The sequence below is a fragment of the Diplotaxodon limnothrissa genome, linkage group LG18 (genome assembly GCF_057381915.1).
Source record: "Diplotaxodon limnothrissa isolate DT_005_m linkage group LG18, D_limnothrissa_male_GT1.1, whole genome shotgun sequence".
Lineage (NCBI taxonomy): Eukaryota > Metazoa > Chordata > Actinopteri > Cichliformes > Cichlidae > Diplotaxodon > Diplotaxodon limnothrissa.
In genome coordinates, this window is record NC_140613.1 from 4,877,743 (window position 1) to 4,903,226 (window position 25,484).

At 40.1% G+C, this 25,484-nt stretch overlaps 1 protein-coding gene across 1 annotated transcript in view; it reads right to left on the bottom strand.

The window, feature by feature from the left end:
* The window catches only part of LOC146612921 (solute carrier organic anion transporter family member 5A1-like), a 48,342-nt gene extending 25,144 nt beyond the window's left edge, over positions 1-23,198 (bottom strand). Inside the window, exon 1 of the mRNA XM_085377184.1 lies at positions 22,055-23,198. Coding sequence (XP_085233310.1) covers positions 22,055-23,018 — 964 coding nt within the window. The 5' untranslated portion in view covers positions 23,019-23,198. The remainder of the gene's footprint in view (positions 1-22,054) is intronic.
* Between the last annotated feature and the right edge of the window lie 2,286 nt (positions 23,199-25,484).

The following is a 25,484-nucleotide window of genomic DNA, read 5'->3' on the forward strand; positions in this document are numbered from 1 at the left end:
CTCCAATTAGAGGGAATTAAAATCTTTAATTCCTTGGCTGGAGTTGAAAGCACTTAAGAACTCAAAGCTGGGCCAGGCACTGGAGGAACCTGAAAATTATCTGAACCAAAACTGTCCTGGGAGTCCTGGGAAATACTGGGAGCACTGGGTTTCCGTCAGTGATGGCTTAAACTGTTAACTTCACTTTAGTTTTGTTTTTTTTTGTTTCTATTTTTTTTATTGTTTACTGTTGTTAAGCGAACACGACATATATTTTCTGACATCTGTCTTTTACATTTTTGCTAGTAATCAGCAGCAAATGATACAAACTTTGACCAACAAGTATGAGCGCTTAGTTTACTTGCTTATACTTTGTTATCTGTCCTTTTTTTGTGGATACTGGTTTCGTAGAATAATTGAGATGTTTTTGGAACATGTCTGGAAAGCCAAGGGAAAAGGCACTGTTCATGTTTAACTTCAAATCACAAATTTAGTCCTGTGATGATTATTTCAGTTATATTAGTGCTTGTGAACACGTAACATGGTTTCCACTGTGTTTGTGGCCTAGAAGTGACTCAGTCAATCTAAATACAAACAGTACGCTGCACGGGGCACAGGAATGACACTAAAACTGAGATGTTTGTCTCTTAGCACAGTTGTAAATGTTGTGTTCCTGTTCTTTTAACCTTCTTTTAAAGAATCTGAGATGTCCATAATGACACTTTTTGATTTTTTTTTTGTTAAACTGCCAAACTAACACTTAACAGGATGCACTTAACTTTCACTTATGTAGCATGCTTTTACTTCAATGTACTATATGAAGGTTTAAAAGCCTTATTATAAATAGTGCAAATCAAACAACTTGCCACTCTTACAGTGATGTTACGTTTTTGATCATATGCTGAAGTGTGTAGTTGTCGATACTTGTTAATTAATAAAGAAATAATTTGATCTTCCTAAATACAGAACACTTCTGCAGTAGCTCTTCACAGGACTGACCAAGTTTAACTTGAAATCATGAATTTTGTAGCGTCGTTGTGGTTGATTCTTGCAAATATGTGTTTTTTCCCCAGTGTTTGCATGGGTAATTACAGCCCACTGTTACTGAGACCCTTAGAGTAATTGCTGAGTAAGGATAGGCTCCAGCACCCCTAATGGCACTAAGATGGATAAGCAATTAAGAGGATGGCTCGATAGATGACCGGTGTGCATAACTTTTTCAGTGTTTTTTCCCCTCTCACGCTGCACTGCTGCTCTCTGTCACTGAAGCATTGCTGCTCAGTCACACAACAAACAGGGCACAGAGATATGGAACGCCAGGACTGCCATAATGAATTAATTAAATACACCATTAAATAATTAATTAAATGTGGCAATAATTAATTAAAATTGGAATTAATTAATTAAATAAATAGTTATGACACATGTAATTAATTAATTATTGACACATTTAATTAATTATTTATGTATTTCACATTTTAATTAATTATTGACACATTTAATTAATTAATTATTGACACATTTAATTAATTAATGTATTTCACATTTTAATTAATTATTGACACATTTAATTAATTATTGACACATTTAATTAATTATTTAATGATATATTTATTTATTTCATTTTGGCAGTCCTGACGCCTGGCTCTCGTCATGAAATAATTTTATCTGTCAGCCTCACCCATCAAACTCAGGGGGCGGGGTTAACGCTGCCCATGCAGCTTCTCTAACATTTGATTGGTTGCCGTGCAAAGTAAGTCAAAACAGGTCGATCCTAGATAATCGATTGCTTGTGTAGACTTGGGGCAGCCAGTTATCCCAGAATGCAGATCAAATCACAGGCAGCAATGGTGGTGGTGTAGTTTTAAAATACCCCGTTTTTCTGTCACCAGCTACACTTTTAACAGTGTTTTAGCCGCGAATGTCTGGTCAGGTTGTCAACATAGAACATGCTTGCAAAAGTGCTCAGATGTTTTCAGAGATTTCACTAGCTCTGCTAACAGTTAGCATGCAGAGTGCACCGAGGGGGTACATTAACCGGTTTGTTTACATATTCCACTCTCCGTGTTCCACATGTTGCATTCGCAGATTCTCATTTTCACCGAACGATCGTCTCTTTCCGCCTGGTCTTGTGTCTCTGTGCTTCTGTAACATAAAGAACGAGCTGACATTTTTCTCACGAAACCAGCGATCAGCTCAACAGACCCTCAGTTTACCTGCATGCATCCTCCTCCTCATCTGTCAGCTGTTTAACACCTGCTGCTAATTCAAGAAACACGCCTAGTTACCTGGTGATAGTCACAGTTTAACTGGGCAGCCGGTGCTCGATATAACGCAATGTCAGCGCATTTTTCTGCACAAGATAAGTAAATATAGTGTTTTCCCCGAGCGCAGAGCTGCTGGAGCTCGTTTCCTTACAGAGCACTTTATAGGCGAACAGCTTTATCAGCGGCTGATGTCCAATCACCAGCACACAGCTTTCAAACCTCAGCTGAGTTTTAGCTCTCAGTGGTTAAACGCTGGACTTCATTCACTCAGGTTCTGTCTGTCGGGTCACGTTTACTTCGCTGTTTTATTTACAACTGAGCAAATCGGTTTGGCTGAGGTTAAAGTTACGTTTCATAACTGCATAGTTTCACAGACGTTTAATGGTTCACTGGCACATGTGTTAGACTGAACTATCATCTAAATATCATCTGTTTTTTAATAGTTATTCAACTGTATTCTAAGCACCAGCTGTCTGTTAGAATGTGATTTTTTTCTCTCTCTGTTGGCAGAGGTATAAAAATGCGCAGGAAAATCTGACATGCATGGCAAACTTCACCGACGATATTTAGGGAGGAATAAACACACATCAAACATAAATGAACCATTTGCCTGTCTCCATAATTGAGAGCATTTTCTCTTCTTATGTCAACACTCTCTCTCTCTCTTTTTTTTTTTTTTTGCTTTTTCGGTCATGTTATGTTTACCTGTCAAAGGCTTGTTACAAACTATGAAACACATTGTGCAGACTTCTGGATGTTAGAAGAAAACTAATACTGCTCATGAATGAGACTAAAGGCAGGAAGGTGTCCTTTAAAACTAAACATGTTAATAGGACCTCCCTGTTTATATCATAGTTTATGATATAGCACGTGTATTTCAGTAATAGCCTGCTGAGGCCACTATACGTGCTGGCCTCATATCAAATGTGAAGGCAGACTGAGTCTATGTTTGACGTTTGTTTATATCTAATCTTCCTTTTCAAACATTTAAACAGCAGCGAGTCTGCAGCTGAGGGAATACAAATTCAAATTGTCGGAACAGGTTTGCTCGTTTCTTGGATTCATTTGGTGATTTATTAAATGTATAACTGTTATTCTAATCTGCTGCTGAGTCTCTTACACTTTTCTTTATGCTGTATATTTTCACGTCTCTGGAATAGTTGGCAGTTAGATAGTCAGCTGGGAAACTTTGTGTTAACTCATGGAGCTGAGGATATCGTGGATATGCTGACCTCGCTGCGTGGTGTACAGAGCGAGGTCAGCATGATTAATATTCACAATAAAAATATTAGCCGAACATCATGAAGTCTGTATGTGTTTCATAGTGTCGAACAACCTTTGTACAGTTAAAGCCAGCAGTTACTACATGACGGAAACACCAACGTTATCTCTTTTATGTGTTTATACACAGGTCACGCTGATTACTGAACAAAAACCCAAAGATCAGATGTTAAACAGATTTATTTGCTCTCTCTCCTCCTTAAACATGTTTTTAATGTTAGTTATAATTCAGAATTGGCGACTGAAACACGTAGGACACATAAGAACATCAGGAAATAAAACACCGATAAATATAACCTCAGTAAAAGAAGTCAGCGGGGGTTACTACAGCTGTGTACCGGGGCCTGCGCTTTGTCGGTGGGATTGCTTGCGAGGCGAGCGGGTCTATCCCACGCTTTGCCGTGAGACTGGGCAGACATCTCCGAAATCATCGAAACACTTTTGCAAAGAGGCTGTATCTTGACAAACCGACCAGACACATGAAGATTAAACCACTACATTCTCGGCTAAAAAAATATTAAAACGGTATTTGGTAACACACAAACAGGGTTTTTCAAAGCTCAGTTCTGTTAGCTTCCACATGCCGGTTGTTGTGTGCTAGAAACAATGGCCACCAGGCCAAAGCAATGGTTTTGACTCGATCAGCGTTAACCCCGCCCCCTGAGTTTGATGGGTGAGGCTGACAGATAAAATTATTTCATGATGAGAGCCAGGCGTCAGGACTGCCAAAATGAAATAAATAAATATATCATTAAATAATTAATTAAATGTGTCAATAATTAATTAAATGTGTCAATAATTAATTAAAATGTGAAATACATAAATAATTAATTAAATATGTCAATAATTAATTAATTAAATGTGTCAATAATTAATTAAAACGTGAAATACATAAATAATTAATTAAATGTGTCAATAATTAATTAATTACATGTGTCATAACTATTTATTTAATTAATTAATTCCAATTTTAATTAATTATTGCCACATTTAATTAATTATTTAATGGTGTATTTAATTAATTCATTATGGCAGTCCTGGCGTTCCATACGGAGAGAGCTGTTCCTCAGCTGAGTTACAAAGCAGTAGGTCACTACCCAGAGATTTAGTTCTTCTTTTTTGCTAGATCTTTTTGGGAAAAACAAAACTCAATTCAATGGGTTGGAAAAACAGTTAAAAAGTAGTTAAATGTCTTGATAAACCACCAAGACTAGCTAAAGTGTAATGACTATAGCTGTGCCATATCGTATCGTATGTGATAATACCTGTGAATATTTTTATGTGACGTGTGTCATATTGTGATATCACTGCTATAGTAACACCATGTGTTTGTGTTTCCTAGCCTCGGCATGTCTGACAGCAAGAGCCAAGAGAGAAGAGCAAATGGGTGGAAATGACTGATGTGTTACATGGAAGAAAAGCAGGACTTATACAGCACACTAGCAAGAAAATACAAGTAAACTTTTAATATGACCATATTGCTCGGTTCTTGATGAGTTACAAAGTTATGTTACTTTGCTTATTATAAAAGAAACATGTTAAGCTGTTATTTTATACGTCTCCTTAAAATTTCCAGGGAAAACACCACCTGTACTTCCATTTGACTCGTGCTGTGTTACAATGCTGCTGCTGGCACCCTGTTTCAGTAAACTCGCAATTCAATTTCGGTAGTGTGTCATCACTGACAGCAGCTCGTTGAAAAATGCCCCTCATTACTGAAACTTGTTCAGTATTTTTTTCTATATCGTCATAAATATTAGTATCGCAAATTTCCTTGAACTATAATGACAACATTTGGATATGGTATTAATTATTATTTTTTAAAACACTTTATTCAACAGAAACATTTTCAATAATAAAAACTGACTGCTGATAATCCAGATTTATGTGTAATTTTTTAAAGTCTCATTCCCATAGCCAATAATTCACGTGATGTATCTGATCTTCTCAGAGGCTTTCAGCTCACCCGTTATAAATACAGCAGTATGCTGCTCATCTATACTATGTTGATTTTCTGACAAGGTTAACAGTTACTTCAAATAAAAATAACAGTATAATAATTCCCTCGGCTACATTTTGAAAACTGATCAATATGTACCTGCCTGCCTGATTTCTCAAAACCCCCAAACACTCAGCAAAATGAAAAGATTCAGCACACATTCCTCATTTAGGGAGTGTTTCCCAATCAAATCAACACATTCCAGAAATGCCGGCAGCAACGTGAGCACTGCAGTTACTCATCTGCAGAGCATCTTGACAGAACCACAATGTCTGTCTCTCCATGCCATCCTTCCACTCGATTATTACATCATCTGACTAAGAGAGCCAGACTCTGGGATGATGAAACAGAGTGATGGGATTGAGGGCTCAGGCCTTACGAGGGGAGCTGTGGATAATCCCTTACAAAGCAAAAGAAGAGGGAAAACCCTCGGCTGGCAGGTTGCCGTGTTACACAACGTGATGCAGTAACGTGACTGTCTTCAGAGGGATAAGAGACGAGCACGCCGCCGGTCATAGGTCAGGCAAACGGGCCCAGCTGAGATATGAGGAGCCAGAAAGAAAGTGAGAAAAATAACAAAAAACTGAAAAGAAGATGATGAATCATACAAAGAAAGACAGACTGTGACAGCGCAGATGTGAGACCTTCATTAAAATTTTATGATAAAGTAGTCAGGGACCAGAAGGATGATGGCTTTTCTTTGCTGCTCTTTATTTCCAACGTAGACTGGAAGTCAAATCTTAATACATAACCATTAAGCAACAAAAACTTTTCTAAAAGCCTCTCAATCATGTGTTCTAGTGATATTAAGAATTTTGCTAGATTAACCACTTTTATAAACAAAAGAAACGCTTTGAAGAGAAGATTAAGATGCCTCTGAAAGCCCATAGGAAAATTCATTCTCTCCATTTAAGCCATCCGAAATATTAGGAGCAGTATGCAGCCAATACAGCCAACTCCAGCTATAAACCAGTGCAATGAAAGGAGAATTAATGTTTCAGTGATGGAAGAAACCAGAGCACCTAGAGGAGTGCGCAGAAGAGCCCTGCCCTGGTATGAACCCAGGACACTGCACCTCACGGAGGTGGAGCATAAGTGAAAGGAATTATGTCTGTGCTTGTTTGTCCGTCTGCAGTATTACAATTTTTTTTAAAATAAGGTGGAGCACAAGAAAAAAGCCATTAAAAATATGGAGCTGGAAATTAGCATTATAGGTCCACCTTAAATTTTGGTGTGGATCTGGATTGCGGTCTTTAAAATTGCAAGATAAGTCTAGAAGCTTGGCGAAGGTCTTTGTGAGTCCTTCCAGTTAATTAAGCAACAGTAATGTGCTTTATTTGTTAAAAGTGGTTTATAAGCAGGTTGCAAATGCTCAAAGGAGCCAGTGTGCACTTTTTTCAGTGGTTAAAGAAATAGGTCAAACACAAAAAATCCAACAGATGAATGTGCAAGCCACACAAACCATGCTTTCTGTCACATTTACTTCAACTATGTACCCTGCACACATATGGTTTGTCATAAAGAGGCTTTCAGAGAAAAGGAAAAAGAAAGATGAAATAAAACCAGACAGGAGACAGGATGCAAAGAGAGAGGAAGCAGAAGGAGAGCAGAGTGCACACCAACCTGCTGCTGTCGAGGCAGCAGTGTTTGTGCTGATGGAGGGAAACCATCTTTGGCCTCAGCGTTCCAATGATCAATGTTAAGGTAGAATAAACCCTGGGAATGAAAATCATCCTAAATCTGAAGTCTGCATAACACCTTTATGATCTATAACCTCAGACCGGTTAACACTGTGCAGTCCCATTAACACCACCCTGTTATAAATATATGTTATGTTTTTGCAGTGGGGGTGATGGACTTGTTTAATGGTTGTGTCTTTGTTTTATCATTCAGATACTTCGGGGTTTCATCTCTGCATAGATCCTTCTGTATGCTTGCCTTTTCTTTTATGTTGTTACATAAATTGCATCAACCTGCAGTTAAAAATCTCACATATTAACATAAGTGCTGATGTTAATTAAATAACTGTACATTACCCCTTTTAAATAAAATAAACATAAAACACTATGCATAAGTCATCCTAAGAAATACCCACAAACGTCAGTGACATAGCAGCTTATCCGCCTCCTGATCCGTCATAGTTCACAGGTCAATGCCGGTAAAGCAAGACATGTGAGTTGGGTTAAGACCCAAGAAGTGATCATTGTGTGCAAGTTTTATTAAAATCTGACCAAGTAGTAGTGATAAAAATGCTCATAAAATAACAAATATAACCTTAACCCTGACCACAACTTGTAGACCCACGAGGTGATTGTTATTTTGCTTTCCAAAACTACAGGAGCGTGGATTATTGTGAAATATGGACTGACAAATGGACACTTCACCTCACTTGGTCACAGTATAAATTCACTGAATCTTTGGCCAGATGAGTTACAAACACTAATATGTCGAACATGCATGCCTCATTTTACATGTCCAAATGCCAGGTGACAATTTGGGCAGTCTCAGTATAACTCATGGACCTCAGCTGAGGCTGAAACTTCTCTCCACACCATGCTTGAATTGAGTGACTGGATCCAAAAGGCTATTTGGATGAAGTGGTTTGTAAAGTAGACGACTCGCAGTTTTTTCTTAATTCCACAATTCAATTCAATTTTATTTAAACAGCGAAAAATCACAACAGCAGTTGCCTCAAGGTGCTTTATATTGTAAGGTTGACCCGACAATAACGCAACAGAGAAATCCCCATATAACCTCTGGCGCTTTGGCGACAGTGGGAAGGAAAAACTCCCTTTTGACAGGAAGTAACCTCCAGCAGAACAGGCTGCGGGAGCCGTCTGCTTCAACAGCTTGGGGTGAGGGGAGGAAGACAGAACAAACAGACAGATGTCGGTCCAACCCCGGCTACGAAAAAAGCTGGACTGGGTATCCGTGACAACAGACTGATTTGTAATGCCATGCGTTGGCAGCAGTTCAGCAGTAAAAGCTAGCACATTATATGGAGGAGGCTAAAAGCAAAGAGTGACCAATTTGGAAGTACTTCACAGTTACTGCTACAGCTTTTCTTTTATGTTTGCAAAATTTAATTTTAACCTAACAGCAAAATGCGGTCAAGAAAGTCAAAAGACTGAAAGCTTTGATATGACGACACTTTTATTTCTCTACTGCGCACTTGTTTACGTTCATTCTTGTTATGCTCAGACACAGAGGTGTTACAGCAAGCAGAAGCTAGGATGTTTGTTCACTGCAACTTAATTTCACTTCACATTATGTGCTACTGTAATCTAGACTGATACAGGATGGACCACATACAGCCAACTTTGATCTGAAGTAGGCCGGACCAGTGAAACTACATGATAAATGTGTAAAATTACAGAAAATGTTGTGACAGTTCATTGCACACACTGACCTGTAATTAAAACATATTCATTTTTTAAAATTTATTGTGGACTCGCTAATAGCTGAAAAACAGGAACTTTCCTGTGATTTGATTGGTGTTAGTTAATTATGTTGGCGTAGTATGAAGGAAAATCCAGTGGGCTTGATTCGAGGCTTCGCCACGGCCGACTTCGGCACCCAGGCCTTATGTTTGACACCCCTGCAGTAGGCTGGGACGAGACAAGTGCAAATAAATTACATGAAAATTTTTGGTAGCACTTTAAAATAATGTCACACTATTAAGCATTAGCAAGGTATTAGCAAGTGCTTAATTAATAATTTATATAGCATTATTTCTCCTTAGTAGGTCATTTATACATAAATTAGATAAATACAGATATATTATAGTGACAGTGATTATGATTATGAATTCAACTAGCAGTGATAAGCTGTACATCGTGTATCGGTAACAGATGGATAAACATATGTGTATATTTACAAATGACGCGGATTAAGGAGGAGTAATGTGTATAAATGTTGAATTGAGCACTTGCTAATACCTTACTAATACTTAATAGTGGATGAATTTGTTATAATTTACTTTAAAAGTCACACAATCAGTGTTTAAGTCAATCCTGATGTTTCCTTACACATCAAACAATGCCTCTCAGCTTATTCATTTAACCCTGGCTTCGGATCGGTACCTTGCACCAGCAGATACCCAAAGCCAACATAAATCTATCCTATCAAAAAGAGTTGCATGGGTGCATTCCTAGAAAATGAGGCAGAAAGTTCAGTTTTGTCCAATATCACAATAAACAATCCTTCAAAAGTCCCAGTATCCACATCTGGATAAGATCCAGATTCTGGGTTTGTCTAAGCCCCACCTCTGGCAAAAATTTTCCGCAAACCTCTGTAACTCTTAGAGTAACACTGCTAATGAACAGGCAGACCAACCAAACCAGTCTCTCTCACACACACAGAGGCCTCGTCCTCCTCATCAGCTTCAGCTGTACACCATGTAGTCTGAGATGTCTCTGAGACATAAATATAATACCCTGATCCTTGACAGTGTGCCGGACTTACATAGAGAGCCTCAATATGCTGCTTGTTACACAACAGGTAGAAGCAGCCAAGCAGTCTGATCTGGTTGGATCTGGTTTGAGACACAATCTGAACTGCACTGTGAGTCATGTTTCAGTGGCGCCAGCATCAGCTGTTGCAGTGAGCAGGTAGCTAATTATCCATCTTTCCTTCCTGCTCATCCTTCACCTGGCTAGCATCATGTCACTCACTCGTGTGTTGATAACTGCAGATTACTCTGTAACAATACCCTAATGTGCTGTAATACTGCTGCAGCCAAAGAGTTGCATCAACATCACGCATAATGAGCACAGAGAGCGCTCTCAGGTGTTACAGCATCAAGTACAGAGTCTGCATATGTAGTTCGGCTCCCTGCTACACTGATTACACTAGTCTGGACCTGCTGGGGCAGCAACACACACTCACAGCAGGGCCGTGAAAGAGATTTATGGCAGCTGTACATTAGAGAAAAAGCTCAGAGCTTGCAAAATGCTCATAATAAATGTAATTTTGAAATTAATGTTTAAAAAAAACATCATGAGATTCAGAAAGACACGGAGCTCAGTCAGCAGGCACAAGCTTGTGAGCCTTCAGTCTACTCAGATAAATCAGAGGCATAAATCAGGACTGGAGTTGCCAAGTTTCATTTAATGTTTGCCTGTTGATGGTATGATTTAATCATGGTGTACAACAGTGCAGCTGCACACGACAGGATTAGTAAAAGCTGGGTGAGGAGGCAAGCGGTGTAGCGGTACGCTAGACAGGCTGGCGGACGGACAGCGCTGAGGCCAAGACGAGGAGGAGGAGGAGGGAGCGCGATGAAATGTTATGGTATGATAGCGTTGTCATAGTAACCTGCTGACACAGCAAGGTCTGGTTACAACTTCCCGGCGGGACGTAAGCGCTAACGTCAGACTCCCTACCTCCATGAAATCTGTGAGGAGGCTTCCTGCGTGTTTCACCTCAGCACGTGTTCTGATCCTCATGTTCGTCAGCGTTTCACTCGCTCCTCACTGACCTGGCCATCACACTCCACTGCAGCTCAACAATCACAAGTACTAAAACCACAGATGTGTCAAAGCTTTAATATCACAGTTCCAAATATCGCGCCGCTTTCCAGAGACAGACTTAAAAAAGCTGAAGCATGAGAGGCCAGGTTACCCCTATCACTTCATTTCATTCTCCATTGCAATAGTTCTCTATGCACTAAAGAAGCTTGTTCACATAACAGCGTACGGTTTAAAACAGGCCCAAGTGGTTCATTTATATTTGTTTATCAAAATAAAATATCTGCACATTTCAAATTTGTACAAGAAATCAGGACAGAAGACATAATAACATTAGTATGGAATCAAATGAATGGTGTAACCCATTAAAGGTCTATGGTCGTTTGTGCCATTGCATGAAATACCCGATTTCTTTTGTAACAGATTTAGAGCAGCATCAAATAAATCATTTTGCAAACTCTATTACTGCACTGACTTTATTATCATTATCTGAACTGAAGGTTTACTGTTTTGCATTTGCAGTGTGGGTAATTTTTGAGCAAGCTTTGACTGCTTGCAGGTAAAAAGCTGGGTGGAGCGCTAACACGTTTACTGAAATGAAATCTCAAAACCAATTTCCAACTGTTGGGGAGTTAGCCTTCACAATTCATTCGAAATAAACAATGACCAGTGCACAGAAGAAGTAGTTAGTCAGTCATCAAGGGACAAAAATATGTAAAAGAACCAGCGATGTGGTCATTTATCCCCTGAGAGGAAGCAGTTATTATATAAAAGACTTCTTCACGGGGAAGTTAAAGGGTTTTAAAAGTGTTAACACAAAACACTTCTGATTTTGTGCATTTGTTTGTGTTGAAGTCTGCAAGTGTGCCTTTATGCTGATTAAATTATGACCACACCTCTCTAACACACTTTTCCAGAAACTACAGAGCCTCAGAATCAGAAAAAGCCATTAAAATCCACTTTAGCATTAAAATTGATGCATTTCCAATAACCCAAAATAATACTTTTTAAAAGAAAAAACAGGATTTGAGTAAAGATTACCGTTGTGCTAGTATTTTAATGAAATCATGCATTAGAGTAGAACAGCTTGGAAGCAGAGATTCCCAGGTTAACTATACTTAGTCTATGGTTGTGCAAAGCTACAAAGTTTCTGGGGCAGATGAGATAAACAGGCAGTGTAACCTGGGCTTTATGAAATATTGGGAAGTCCACTAGAATTTTAAGTAAAGTTGACAGGCTGCGTGACTGGGATTTACAGCATTAGCGGTCTACTGGCTTCAAATCTTTTAAAATATTAAAGTGAGGAAGGACAGCACCTGGATCCCAGAGTGGATCATTAAATACCAACATATCCACTCTCTAACTCTGGAAATCTTAGTACAGGAAAGTGGAGTTCCCCTCTGTGAAATAACAGAACTTTCAGTCAAAGATTTAATTAAACCGTTTTAAAATTGCTGACAAGAAAACCTGTTACGTTTTAGAAAATGACCGACAGACACACACACACAGTTTTAGCACACCAACTGGTTTGTGGTTTTTGCTGTTAATCCCCGACGGTCAGTCTGTTTTTAGTGCACTACCTCTGCATTAAAACAAAAAGAGAGTAAACTGCAGCCTGGTATTAACGCAAACCCCCAGTGATGATCTTTTAATTCCACTGCAACACAACAGCAGGAAACCAGACCTGAGCCGAGAGAACAGCCTGACACCAAAGTGGTAAAATAATAGCATCAGCCACATGAATTTCTTCCTGACCTATATATGAGCCATTCCCTTAACACATCGACAGCAGCTTTTCAGCTACAGCAGACAAACGGGCAGGAACAAAACTTTTTAGACGCTTTTGTTATTGAAGTGTGATTTAAATCAGAGCATTGAAGCCGATTCCTGCTCGAGGAGCTCCAGCTGCAGGCCTTTACTCGGGCTTATAAGGAATTGTAAAGAACCAAGAAAAAAGCCCTACAAAGGCTTAAAAGAAGTCAGTAATGCACATTTCCTGTCATCGCTTCATAAGAAGTGTAGAGGCGAGGATGAGATGAATCTCAAAAGCTGCAGTAAAGTAACTGACTTTCAAATGCACCTGCCTCTGAGTTTACTTTATATCTAACCTTTACATCCACACAAGGTGAACCGTGTCCACGCGAGTGACTGCTCGTTTTTTTATTTTTCACATTTCCTGCACTTTTATTTCCAGATTGTTCCTCGATTTGTCTTGTTACGTTCACCTTGAGAGGTCTACCTCCTCAAATTTTTTTTTTTTCTTGTATCTCTGTGTGTTCAGCCCCATAACGGCGATTCAAACTGTAATCCTGAAACAAAACTATCTGCTCTCCAAAAACTAAGCACCAGGATTTACCTCCGACTTCAGTAAATACATATTTAGAAGTTAATGTCTTGTTTAAAACTCTACATGCTGTCTCAATCGTTTATTTTATAGTGAGCGGAGCCCTTTCAGGGCTGGCAAAGTCACACCTCGTATCAACATCAACAGTACCAGTGAAGCTGCATTGTCTCCATTTACACATATTTCTAAAAAAGTCTTTAAAAGTAGCAGTCACCTTCAAAATAAAATACACCAAACTGACAAAGTCTAAGTGTAGTTTATCAACGATTGGGGTTATCAAGAGCTCCATGATGTATATTTATTTATGTTTCAATCCCAGCTTCTCATTGGCCTCACACGCGCCGGTCAGGAACAAACTTAGGGCCAAATGTGGCCCCGTGTTGTACAACACCTGGTCTGATCTAAGCTGCAAACACAACTCAAGTAGGATAAACAGATTTATACAGCAGTGAATACCATTTATTACCCAACACCATGAGTGTCTATGGTATATAACAGCATAGTGTTGAACTGCTAACCCTGCCTGTTTTGCCTGTTTGCTTAAGCACCTTGCTCCTCTCTTACTTAAAAAGAGAAAGAAAGAAAGCCCTCAGAGGTAAATAACACCAAATCCTTCCTCCCACGTTGTCTCTGCTGCTGACCAGATCAATATTTGAGAACACAAACCCAGAAACATAACCCACCCTCGTGTCACGTGCGGCTCAAATCTGGAGAGTGAAACGCTGCTGAAGCGGCTTGCAAGAACATCTGATGCTCCTCAAAGGAAAAACAAAAGCAAAACAGTTTTGTTAGAAATCCGAGTATTTTCAAGCTGTGACAGCATGAGGGTTTCATGCCTTCACTTTACAGGTTGCTTTTTCCTGGAGCTTGACGATTTTTCAAAGAAAGAATCAATTGGCTGACAGAAAAGTAACTCACAGCAGTTTCAAGATGAACTGCTGGCTCGTTAATTCTTTGATTTACAGGCCAAGCAGAAAGCGCAACATTCTTCTCTTCTCTATGTTGTAAACACTTTCAGGTATAATCAAAGAGCGCAATAATCATCCTTTTTTTTTTTTTTTTTTTAGACGTACAGACTCAGTGTAAAGTAAAGTTAATACCTCAAAGCACTAAATGGATCACAGTATCTAAACATGTAGCTTATTCTGTTCAATGGGTAACCACCACAACTCGTGGTGGCCTAGTTTAATATTTCTGAATCACTTCCACCTTAACAACAACTTCACCACTTACTGTGACAAATGCAGATCATGCCGATGGGAAGAACCAGGCTAAATAAGGCACGGTAGCTAATTTCAACAGTTATTGTAAAATGTTGTTTACGTTGTTTCTCATCATTTGTCCTGACTGGCACCTCACTGTGAGGAAGCAGTGTTTACGCACCACATATAAAGCTGACGACAAACAGTGAGGGGCTCAGGTGACTCTGTTGTGCAGTGGAGGTGAGGGCGTCTGGTTGGCACTGTTTGTGCTCTCTTAGAGGGAAGCTGCACTACAGATCAATACAAAGTTGTTCTGAGTGATCACATTTATCCTGTGATAAAACATATTTATACTTGTGGGATTGATCTGACCGGGGCTGATCTGGTTACACTTCACTAAGACACTTTATGGTTGCTTTATTATGTAATTCGCAGCCCAAATATCACATCGTCCAAAGCTAAAAACTGGAAATGTCACATTCATATTGTATGTAGCGTCACTGTAATGACTGATACCATTTTTTATTTTATTTACCTGTTTATTGAGACAGAGTAAACAGTTAAATGCAGTCTTACATACAGTCCTGATGTATCAACTTATTTCTATTTTTTGTTTGACTATTTTTTTCCCTTGTTTTACTTTTAGATCTTTCTTTTATTGCCTATATATCTTGAGTGAATACTTTTGAAGAGGCCCTTACAGCATTAAGACTGTACAAACCTGCCATGATAGTTTTTTATGCTTGATCTCTGAGTAATAAGAAAACTTAGAAGGAAGCTTCAACACGTGTCATGGTGATAACCCTGTAAACCCTGAACGAAAAAATAATTGCCAGAAAATTAGAATTTAAAAAAAATAGTGTTTATTGAACTTTTAAAACATTTTCTAGTTTTAATTTGTATCATATTTGCTATACCCCCTGTTTTTCTGTTTATTTGTTTGTTAGCAGGATAACCTGAAAAGTTACGGAAGGATTTGGATGAAATTTTACCAGATGCTTTCGATCCAGATATGCTTTCGACTGTTTTTTTCCCCACTGCCAGACACTGTAAAGCTGGACTCCTCATATCACAGCTTTAAATTACACAACAACAAGACATAACAAAAAACAGAGATATTTCCCAAAGGTTTTAAGATAATATCACAAACGAATCCTGATCCCGAGACAATTCAGTGTACGCAGGTGTATGCAGACTCAGACACAGAAATCTGTCTCCTATGGTGTGGATGCACCAAAGTCTAGCCAAAAATAAGTGATTTAATCTGCTGTCAACTTAAATCCAATTAGACCGTCACACTGGCAGTTCATGGTCGTAAATAACACTGATTTTACTTGTCCCCCTAAAAAAATAAAAAAATGTTTTAAAAAAATTGCGAGGCGACAGGTCTGAGGTCATATTCATGGAGCGCTAACGTAATTCGTTACCAAACATGGCAGCAGCGTTACACCCGGCGAGGACCACATTGCGTCTCTGAGCTGGCACATTAAAATTTCGAGTGGCTGCAGCGTGGCCCTCTGCCTCGCATGGCAACCAAACAGAGCGCCTCTTATTGGGGTTACAAAGCAATATTGTCCTGAATTATTCTAATGGCCGTCTGTTATTGCCTTTGGGCGTGATCTCATATGTAGGCTAACACAAAGAAGGGCCAATACGGACCAGAATGTGTGTTTACAGCAGACAGTTAAGCATCTTGATAAATGTTCAAAAACAAGGACCTCCCCTGTCTTTACCTCGTCTCAGTTCAGATGCATCACCTTATCACTCATCAGTCAGCTTGAAAATGCTCATGAACAAGCTACACACCAGAGGTTTTAGAGTATGAATGGTGTTATCCTCTTAAATGAAAGCCTTGTGTGTTCTGGGATGGATTTTAAGCTTTATTAAACTCTAAGGTGAAAGGTCTACCGGCTACTTATCAGGCCTTTCACTTTTCCTTCACCTTTGGCCCAGGAGTCCAGGCTGAAGGTGCTGACCTCGAGCTGCGAGAGCCCCAGTACAATCATTACACACCAGCTTCCTCTTTGAAGTCCATCTTTAAAAGCATGTACTTGAACAAGAAGTACTGTTATTGTGAGCAGTGATAATAGCAGTCTTATAAACACCCAGTTGTTCTAAAGCTCTCTAAATAACAAATTACTTTTGCGAAAGCCCATCTTTGTCCCAGAAAGACCTTTCTTTTTTTTTTCCTTTTACAAGTCAGGGCCACACTCAAAGAAAACGTTGCATTGTGTTGCTGTGAGTTGGCCCAGTTTCCAATGGGCATGCCAATCGGACTTAAGATTTACTAGAAACTCCAGTTTAAAACTCCCTCCCAGTGGAGAAACTAAGTGACGCCCTGAATCGGGAAAATAATTTGTCATGTGTCACAGATTGATTTCAGTTCAAATTGTGTCTGCAGAGTTAGATCTTCAGCCCAGATAAACGCAGCTGTGGTCTATTTGGATAGCTGAATTCACAGTATGGCTTCCGATTCAGCAAAGATATCATCTGTCTCCACTCATCTCATGTCACTAATATAATAACCTAAGTAGGCTAAGCACCGTAAGAGCCTATCCGAGTACAGTCAACCCTTTGTGCTCACTCTCCATGGTCAATATCAGACGCAGAGTAGATCCCAACTCATGCAAGAGAGAGGCAGAGAGCCAAACCTTCAAACAAAGCCTCAAACTGACTGCATGTGATATTTAAAAAAGCCTGGACTGCATTTAAAACAAAAGAAAAATACTGCTTTTAACCATTACTGTGTAGCAACAGCAACCTTTCATTGTTCCTGTGTTTACATGTTGAGAAATTAACAGATTAAAGGAACTGTTAACAGGTAAATTAATCTGTGCATGTGCTGACCACTGTTACAAAGCTTGAAAAACACTGCAGTCTCTTCCCATTCCTTCTGCTGTGCGTTCACTGGGAACTGCGAGGTGAACTGGTTGCAACTTATGAGAGAAATCCAGTGATATAATAAAACTGATGACTGGGAGGATTCGCAGTGTCCAAGATTTCAGCATACTGACGCAGACATGCTATCAATCTGCAAATCAAACACTGAAGCAAAACCAGTAGAAGTCAAGATTTTGCAGGAGCAAAAACATTCTGATTCTGTCTCCCAGTAACACAGCATCTTACTTACATAATATCAGGTGATGGTAATGTAAACCTACACACAACATTCACCATTAGGACTGAAAACAAGACAATTTGTTTTTAAACAGCCCATGTCCTCATTCCTGTAACTGAAGGAGCTGTCAGCTGCCATTAACCCAGCCGACCACATCACTGTGTTTCTGCAGCCAACCTCCTGCTCACTGAGGATCCTCTGCCCTGCTCTGCATTGCTCTGTCACATCCAGCCATTGCTCGCTGCTGTGAACAAATGCTTTCTTTAAGCCACCACAAAGGAATGCCAACGGTTACTGGTCAACTGGGTCCTGCCGGACAAACCCGATTCAGTTAGAGGAGAATGTGGGTAACGTTTTTTTGTTTTTGTTTTGTTAGATTTTTGTACATATACCTACTCAAAAAGAGAAAATAATAACAATAATGTATCTATATTTTAAAATACAGACATATTTATATTTTAATAAGAATATTATGGATCGTATGAGACCTCTGATTTACTTTGAAATTCACTTTTCTCCCTGACTTAAATTTCCCCTTCCCAGCACCAAATGCTGCTGGCACGGTGGAGTAGTGGTTAGCACTGTTGTCTCACAGCAACAAGGTTCTTGGTTTGAACCTTCCGTTCGCCTGGGGCCTTTCTGGAGTTTGCATGTTCTCCATGTCGCTGTGTGGGTTCTCCTTGTCCAGGTACTCAGCATTCTCCCACAGTCCAAAGACATTACAGGCGTAAAAGGTTGACTGCCTCTCTGTGTTGGCCCTGCGACCCATCCAGGGTTTACCCTGCCTTGACCTGTGACAGCCGGGAAAGGCTGCTAGTCTCTGTGACCCTGAATTGTACAAGTGGTTAAGAAAATGGATGCGTCAAAGCCTCTCCATTTTAGCTCAAAAGAACACAGAGCTCAGGCTGTACCCAAGACTCGGGTACAGAGGCTCTCTTTTTTTTGCCCCCACCACCAAATAACAGGAATGCACATAAGAGCTTCCCTCCACCCCCCTACTCCTTTCATAACTCAGCTCTCATTTGGCGGTTTAATTAGGCTTTACCTTGTTTGAGGCTGCTGGAGCGAGAACTTCTGGGGAAGCATGTGAAAACAGGGGGGGTCACTTAACCCATTTGGCTGCAGAACTCTCTGGACCAAGTCTGCGGCTCAGTAGAGTCACAGAGCAGGTAATTAAATATAAAAATAGTTTTAGTTTTATGAGCTTAACTGGTCTTTCTCCTCCCCAATCTAACACTTTTGGGATGAAGCAAAAGGCCAATCATCACCCAACAACTGCTGGACCACACTAATGCTCTTCACTCAATAAAATCCCTGCAGCCAGATGCAGATCCAGCTGTGCTTTCCCATAAGACTGGATATTGTCTTTTAATTTAAAATTTAAAACCAATTTAAAAAGAAAAATAATAATTAAACACCTTCAACATGTGAGAAGCATTTTTAAGCCAGGGCTCACAAACTGAATGTTTTGTATTGCCTTAAACTAACCAGCGGGCTAGCTTAAAAGACACTGTTATTATTCTTCACCGCCTCAATGTTTCACCATCCTTGGAGTTTGTAGTTTTAAGCCTTTTTTTAAATATAAGCTGCAGCCAATGAGTTATAAAGAACTATAAAGAAACCTCTAAAAAGAGGTTTCTTTATAGCTATTATCTGAAATCAAAGCTGTAGTTATAGTCAGCTAACCCAAAGTGAATGTAGTTAACAGGGATTACGTACCCTACTGATGGCCTGTTATGATAGAAGAAATTACTAGAAGATAAGCTTGATGTCAAAAAGGAGAGACCTTTCCGATGCCACAATGGTTCTGACCAGATACAAGCTGGGAAAATTGACCTAAACTGAACTTTTTTAAGTTTTCTTTGGTGAAATATCAGAAAACAGATCTGACATCCAGGCTATGAAAGCTTGTGTCTGTTCCTCTGTTGAAACTATGATCTATCCCACGATATTGATCAAATCTGAACAAACATGAGATTTAGATGAATTTGGATTTAGACTATAAAACTGCTTTTCTTGCAGTTTTTGACAGCTCTTTTTACTTTTAGCTTAAATGTGTTTTTATGTGGTTCTCTGCCACACTTACAAAGTTGTGAGGGTTTCAAAAATATAGGGAAATGGTTGATTCACCACATGTGAAGGAACATAATTCATAAAGTTCTCATAATATGAAGCTAAAATTGCATAAATTTAACAAATAAAGTTACTCTAAATTTAAAATACATCAGCTCATTGTGAGGGAGTCAGGTGGGAGGACTGATTGCTTTTCACAAGAAAGACGTGGCAAAGATCAACAACTTAAAATGATAATAAATAAAATAAAAACAAAAGCTTCACAGCTATAGGTTTTAAAGAGGCTGTAAGAGTCCTTCATCAGTGTGGAGAAGCAGCTGCAGCCACAGTGAACTCACAGCTGTTACACTGGATTGTAATGACTGGAGGAAAAGAAGCATATAAAACACACATAACCTAACAAACCAACATGTAACCAGCCATTCTTCAGGCTATTTAATCCTTTAGTCGATCACTTTTCTTGATCGTGTATGAATGTAAACTTCTGTTAACTTTGAGGCATTTGCTTGGACAAAAGACACAACACGGATATTACTTACTAGCTCTTTCAACCATTTTATAGATAAACAAAGAGCAATAAGCAAAATTGACACTAATTATATGTCTGTGTCGTAGCATCTGCTCTTAAAGTCAACTACCTTGTGCTTCGTAGGTTTTCAGTGCAGTGCTGAGATCAACTATACTGTAACATTTTTAGTCGTTGAGTTTAATAAACCGGATGTGTTTACAAACCTCATAGCTTTCTCTGTGTCATATAAATTGGATTTTCATTTGTTTTTGGAGGTTTCTTCACACAGTAAGTAATGTATTAAACCATTAGAAAACACACAATACACAATGTATAATTTTTCTTTTTTTACTTTACAAAGGGTTGCAAAGCATTTAGACATTTCAGTTTTTCCCAGCATTAATCAGGTGAGGTTAGTTATTGCCTGTTTTATTGTATTTCATTTCTATTGTGACTCCATCATTTTCTTCTCTAGAAAAAAATCCAGGGACTCATCGAAATAAAAACATAAGCAATGAGTTGTTTTTCTCTGGCTTCCAGTTTGTTCCCAATGGAGATTCAAGTGCTTCTACTAAACACTGTATAAGAGAGAGACATGGAACTCAAAGAATCACTAATAGAAGTTTTTGGGAGGACTCCATAATGGCTCCAGATGGCGGTTGTCCCACCACTGCCTCTAAAAAGAGCCAATCATCAGCCAAACTAGTAAAACATGTGGGCTAGTTGTGTTATTGCACTGCTGGTGAACACCATTTACAATAAACATGTAGGTAAATGTACTTACAGTCTTTCTAATGGTAATATCTGTTCAGATCTCCTGTGGGAGGAGCCAAAGTCACTGAACTTTAACACAGCCATGAACGAAGCCGTCATGGTGCGTAGCTTTGCATGTGTAGTACAAATAAAATGTTGACAACCAAAGCTTTTAACCTGATTTCAATTTTAACTTTGGCTTCCAATTATTATTAAAACCAGATGATTAAGATAAAACAAACTACTGCTTTCTAATAATAGTATTATTTTTGCCTTTCAGTACCTTAATTCCCTTTAATTTTACACTTCTCTAAAACTCCAGATTCATTCAGTTCACATTTTTTTATTAATTTATTTTAAATTAACATAATTTCAAATGGACTTTCTTAATTTAAAACTTGATTAAAACTTTGGACGCGGCCAGTACGGCTGCTGAGTGGTGAGCACAGGCAGTATAAAACATGGATCTTAAAGGTGAAGCCAGCGCGGAAGTGCCTTAAACTTAAACCTGCGTTCTTCCTAATAGCCAGTAGGGGCCAACAGCTGGACTTCTAGTTGTATAGAAGTTAATAGGAGAACAACCTTCCAACCTGCCCTCTCTAAACTCTGTCCTGATGAGTTTATGGACTCAGTTACTCATCTAAGGTCACACTGAATAAACATCAAGCCCAATTTGGAAATTTTAGTCATTCTAAGAGTCTCTAGAGGATAATCGTGGGTGCATTCATAGGGAAAAGGTGGGTGTTTTTACAGTGAAATGATGCTCAACTTGAGGCTTCATAGTGGGACTTCACAAACCAGTGGAAGTCTGGTTAGTAACCATGGTGGCTACTTCCATCTTTCATAGTGTCTGTAGTTTTGTCAGATCTGCCAGAGCAAAATGCAAACACAACATGCAAAAGTGTCACAGCGCTGTCTTGCTGTGAGCCAGTGATGCCCAATTCACCACTGTGCTGCTACTGGCCTCCATGCTGGTGGTGGATGCATGTACAAATCCCAGCAGAACTGCTCCATATTTAAGGTGGGCAGGAAAACTAACCAAACATTCCCCCAAACTCTTACCTAGATACAGCGAGGCATTCTCCTTCTTCACATTGTCGTCCAGGTAGGTGGGCCCCAGCGTGTAGATGGGCGTGGACCCCATGCCTACCAGGATCTGAGCGATGACGAACAGCGCCACGTACAGGTTGTGCTCGTTGCCCTCCTGGTCTCTGGGACAGGAAGTGATGTCAACGCGATCCCTGCTGCTGGCATTGCTATTCATGCACAGGCCCTCGTTGGCCGAAGATGAGTTGACCTCCTGGATCTGGTAGGGCGGGGAGATGAAATGAGGTAAGGAGAATAGGGCAGCACCCACAGCGATGAAAATGCCCCCCACTGCCAGCCAGCGAGGCCTCTGGCCCCGCCCACCAAAGTAGCTGATGAAGACGACCACCAGGAGGCTCCCGATGTCGAAACAGCTGACGAGCAGGCCAGACTCTGAGCTCCTCAAGCTGTACCTTTTCTCTATGGTGGTGATGACGCTGCTGAGGTAGCCAGACACCATGAGCGACTGGATGAACGTCAGGTAGCACATGCAGAACAGGAAGCAGCGAGAGTCCTGCAAGATGACGCCAAGGTGCTTCCGACTGGGCAGACGAATCTGAGCTAGCCTGGCTGCGAAAAACCCCGGGGGCTTCCTCCTAGCCATGTGTTTACTCCTTCGGATCTCCGTGTTCTCCATGTACGAGGCCGGCCTATTCAGCGCCGACTTCCCTGGCTTTGGCGGGTAGTTTGCTCTCGTTGGGGACTCGGCCTGGAACGACTCAGTGTTGGGCGGGTTCTGGATGAACTCTGTGCTCTCCTCGGCCGTTATGGACATCCGCACTGAGCTCGCCAGTAAGGTTTTCTCCTGAGATGCAGCTTCGCTTAAAACAGGCAAACTTTTAGATTTGAAGTTCGTACCTGGATCCTCCACCTCGCTGGAAAACCCGTCCTCCTTCTGAAGGGACTCGGACAGCTCTGCTTCCTCGTGGTCAGCCATCATTTTCAGTCAATTTTCTTTAGAGGTTCAAAAAAAGAAGCCGGCCCAGTCAAAGAACACATTTACAGTTCAGGGGCTGCTGGCCATCACATCTATTATTAATAGGAACACCTACTCCCACAAAGAGACCAAAAAAAGCAACAATGACAAGCACGCTCACAGCCTCTACTGTATCTCTGCTGCAGGACAGCAGACAGCTCTGGGTTTGTTTATCTTGTCATGCACACTTGCCTTCTGCCACCATCCACCATAATCCGGAGGTGGAGACCGCTCAGGCCTCCTCTGCTCGGCCAGCGGAGCTCCGGGGCCAGGGCTCCCTGCAGATGCTTGCTTCAGCAGGACGCTGGTGCTCCTGGGTCGGGAGCAGGGATGACATTAATTCACAGAGCATCCCTGACAGCCCTGCCGATGCAGATCACACAGCCGCAATAATGTCAGTTCTTTCATCAGGTTGCATGATCGTCGTCCCCTGCTCCTCCTAACTCCTGCCCAAGTCAAGGGCAACCCCGACTCCAATGTTATCAGCGCACCAGCTGTCCTCCCAGCGGGCGAGGGGGGCTGGCATTTAGGGATTATCTTTCGGTGCAAATTCCTGGGGAGGAACATGAACGAATAAAAATCAGGGAAACGGGGAGAAGTCGTCGAGGAGAACCAAAGACAGCGAGCAGAAACAGAGCTGCAGCTCACTGCAGTGCTGCTCGGCTGCTGTCTGTCGCTGTTTTGAAAACAACCAGGTTCAATCCAGGAAACACTTCAAAATAAAAGCTACAATTTTAGTGACAAAACTCCCAAGACACACAACATCATAACTGTGAACAGTAATGGCCATTTCGGGCTTTCTAGACTATTTAAGATAATATAGCTTGTAGTAACTTTCCTGACCAATGCATGTTTTCACAATTATCTCCACACGGCTTCAAATATTGCAAAAATAAATAAAACAAAAAACCGGAATCCCATTAACTGTATATTACATCTAAAAAACGTTTTCTGTGTATATTCACGTGCCTCTATATATAATCACTCTTGAACATGTGACTGAATCTGCGATATTTAATATTAAATTCGGTCTGCTTAACACAAACACAATAAATTCCTAACAGCAAAATTAGCAAATTAGAAGAAAGGCCGTCGGAATTATCACAATTTTACTGTTTGTTTGTTTTGTTTTTTGTTTGTTGTTCTTTTTAATGTAGGGTTTACAATATAATGTGTGGAAGATTAAAATGTTTTATTTTGAAAAGAACCATGGCTCGCGGCCATACAGCTAGCGGCTAACAACCCGTAACAATAACAATATCGACATTGTCTTTCATTAACCTGACATACGGTAAAGATGAGACATCATTCAGACCTTCGTGTCCAACTTCCACTAAATAATACTCAAGGGCTGGTAGTGAAGAGTCATTCAAGCAACGCCCTTGTTAAAATATTCCACATCCAAAATATCATGTAGCAAATTAGTGGAGAAAATACCGGAAAAGTGTTTTCAAAATAAAATAAAAGCGTCAGGAAAAAAAGGGGGCGATCGCCCATTAAAGCAAGGGAACTTTGGAGATTCATTTTGAGGAATTGCAGGTATTTAAAATACCAGTTTGGCCAGTAGCCGATGCATCCGAGTTTGTTTATTTGTTTGTTATTTATTCATACTGTAGTGTCAAATCAAAAGATAAGCTAAACTGTTTCAAATCTTTCTTTGTCAAAGATAGCAGATGTAAAGAGCAAAGAACACCCCTCTGTGTGAGAGTAAAAAAGCCAAGCAAAGTGTAACGTCGGGTTGCGTTTAGTGGAGTGAGAGGAGGCGGCAAAACACCTAGCAGGGTAGCCAAAAGAATACACACTCACGCTGGCGTTGGGGATTCCACAGTGTGTTCTTTAATATACCTTCTCTTCATCAACCATATAAGCCCGGTTGAACGGCTGCAGCTTAACAAACATAGCGCACAGTGTTCGTACAACCCATAACGTTGCAAACAAAGGTGTCTGGAGAGGTAAAACATAAAATCCGTCCCTCCTCATGTACTAGCGTGCAAGCACATGTCCACACCATCACAGAGAGAGAGAGCAGAGAGACCAGTGGCACACACTGATGACACCATCAACCCTCGACTTGGGTGTCTTAAAGGGACACCACACCATAGTGGCTGTTACAAAAGGTTAGACGAAATTTCGAGTTATTAGGTCAGAGGCTGAAACAAATTTCCACAGGTATCAGTCAGTGAGGCCAATACTTGAGTATGTGACCAATATATAAATATTAAATTAAGCCTTTTTATCTTACATTTTTATCTAGATCCTAAAATAGGCAAAGAGTTTAGATAAAGGTTAAATATAAATTAAAATCTAAAAAAGTGAGAACAATGAGATTGTGAAAAAAATACTATAATACAAAAACACATACTGCATGTTAAATATACAATATACACTTAATGATAAGTATTTATTTATTTGTTTAGTTAAAACGTCATG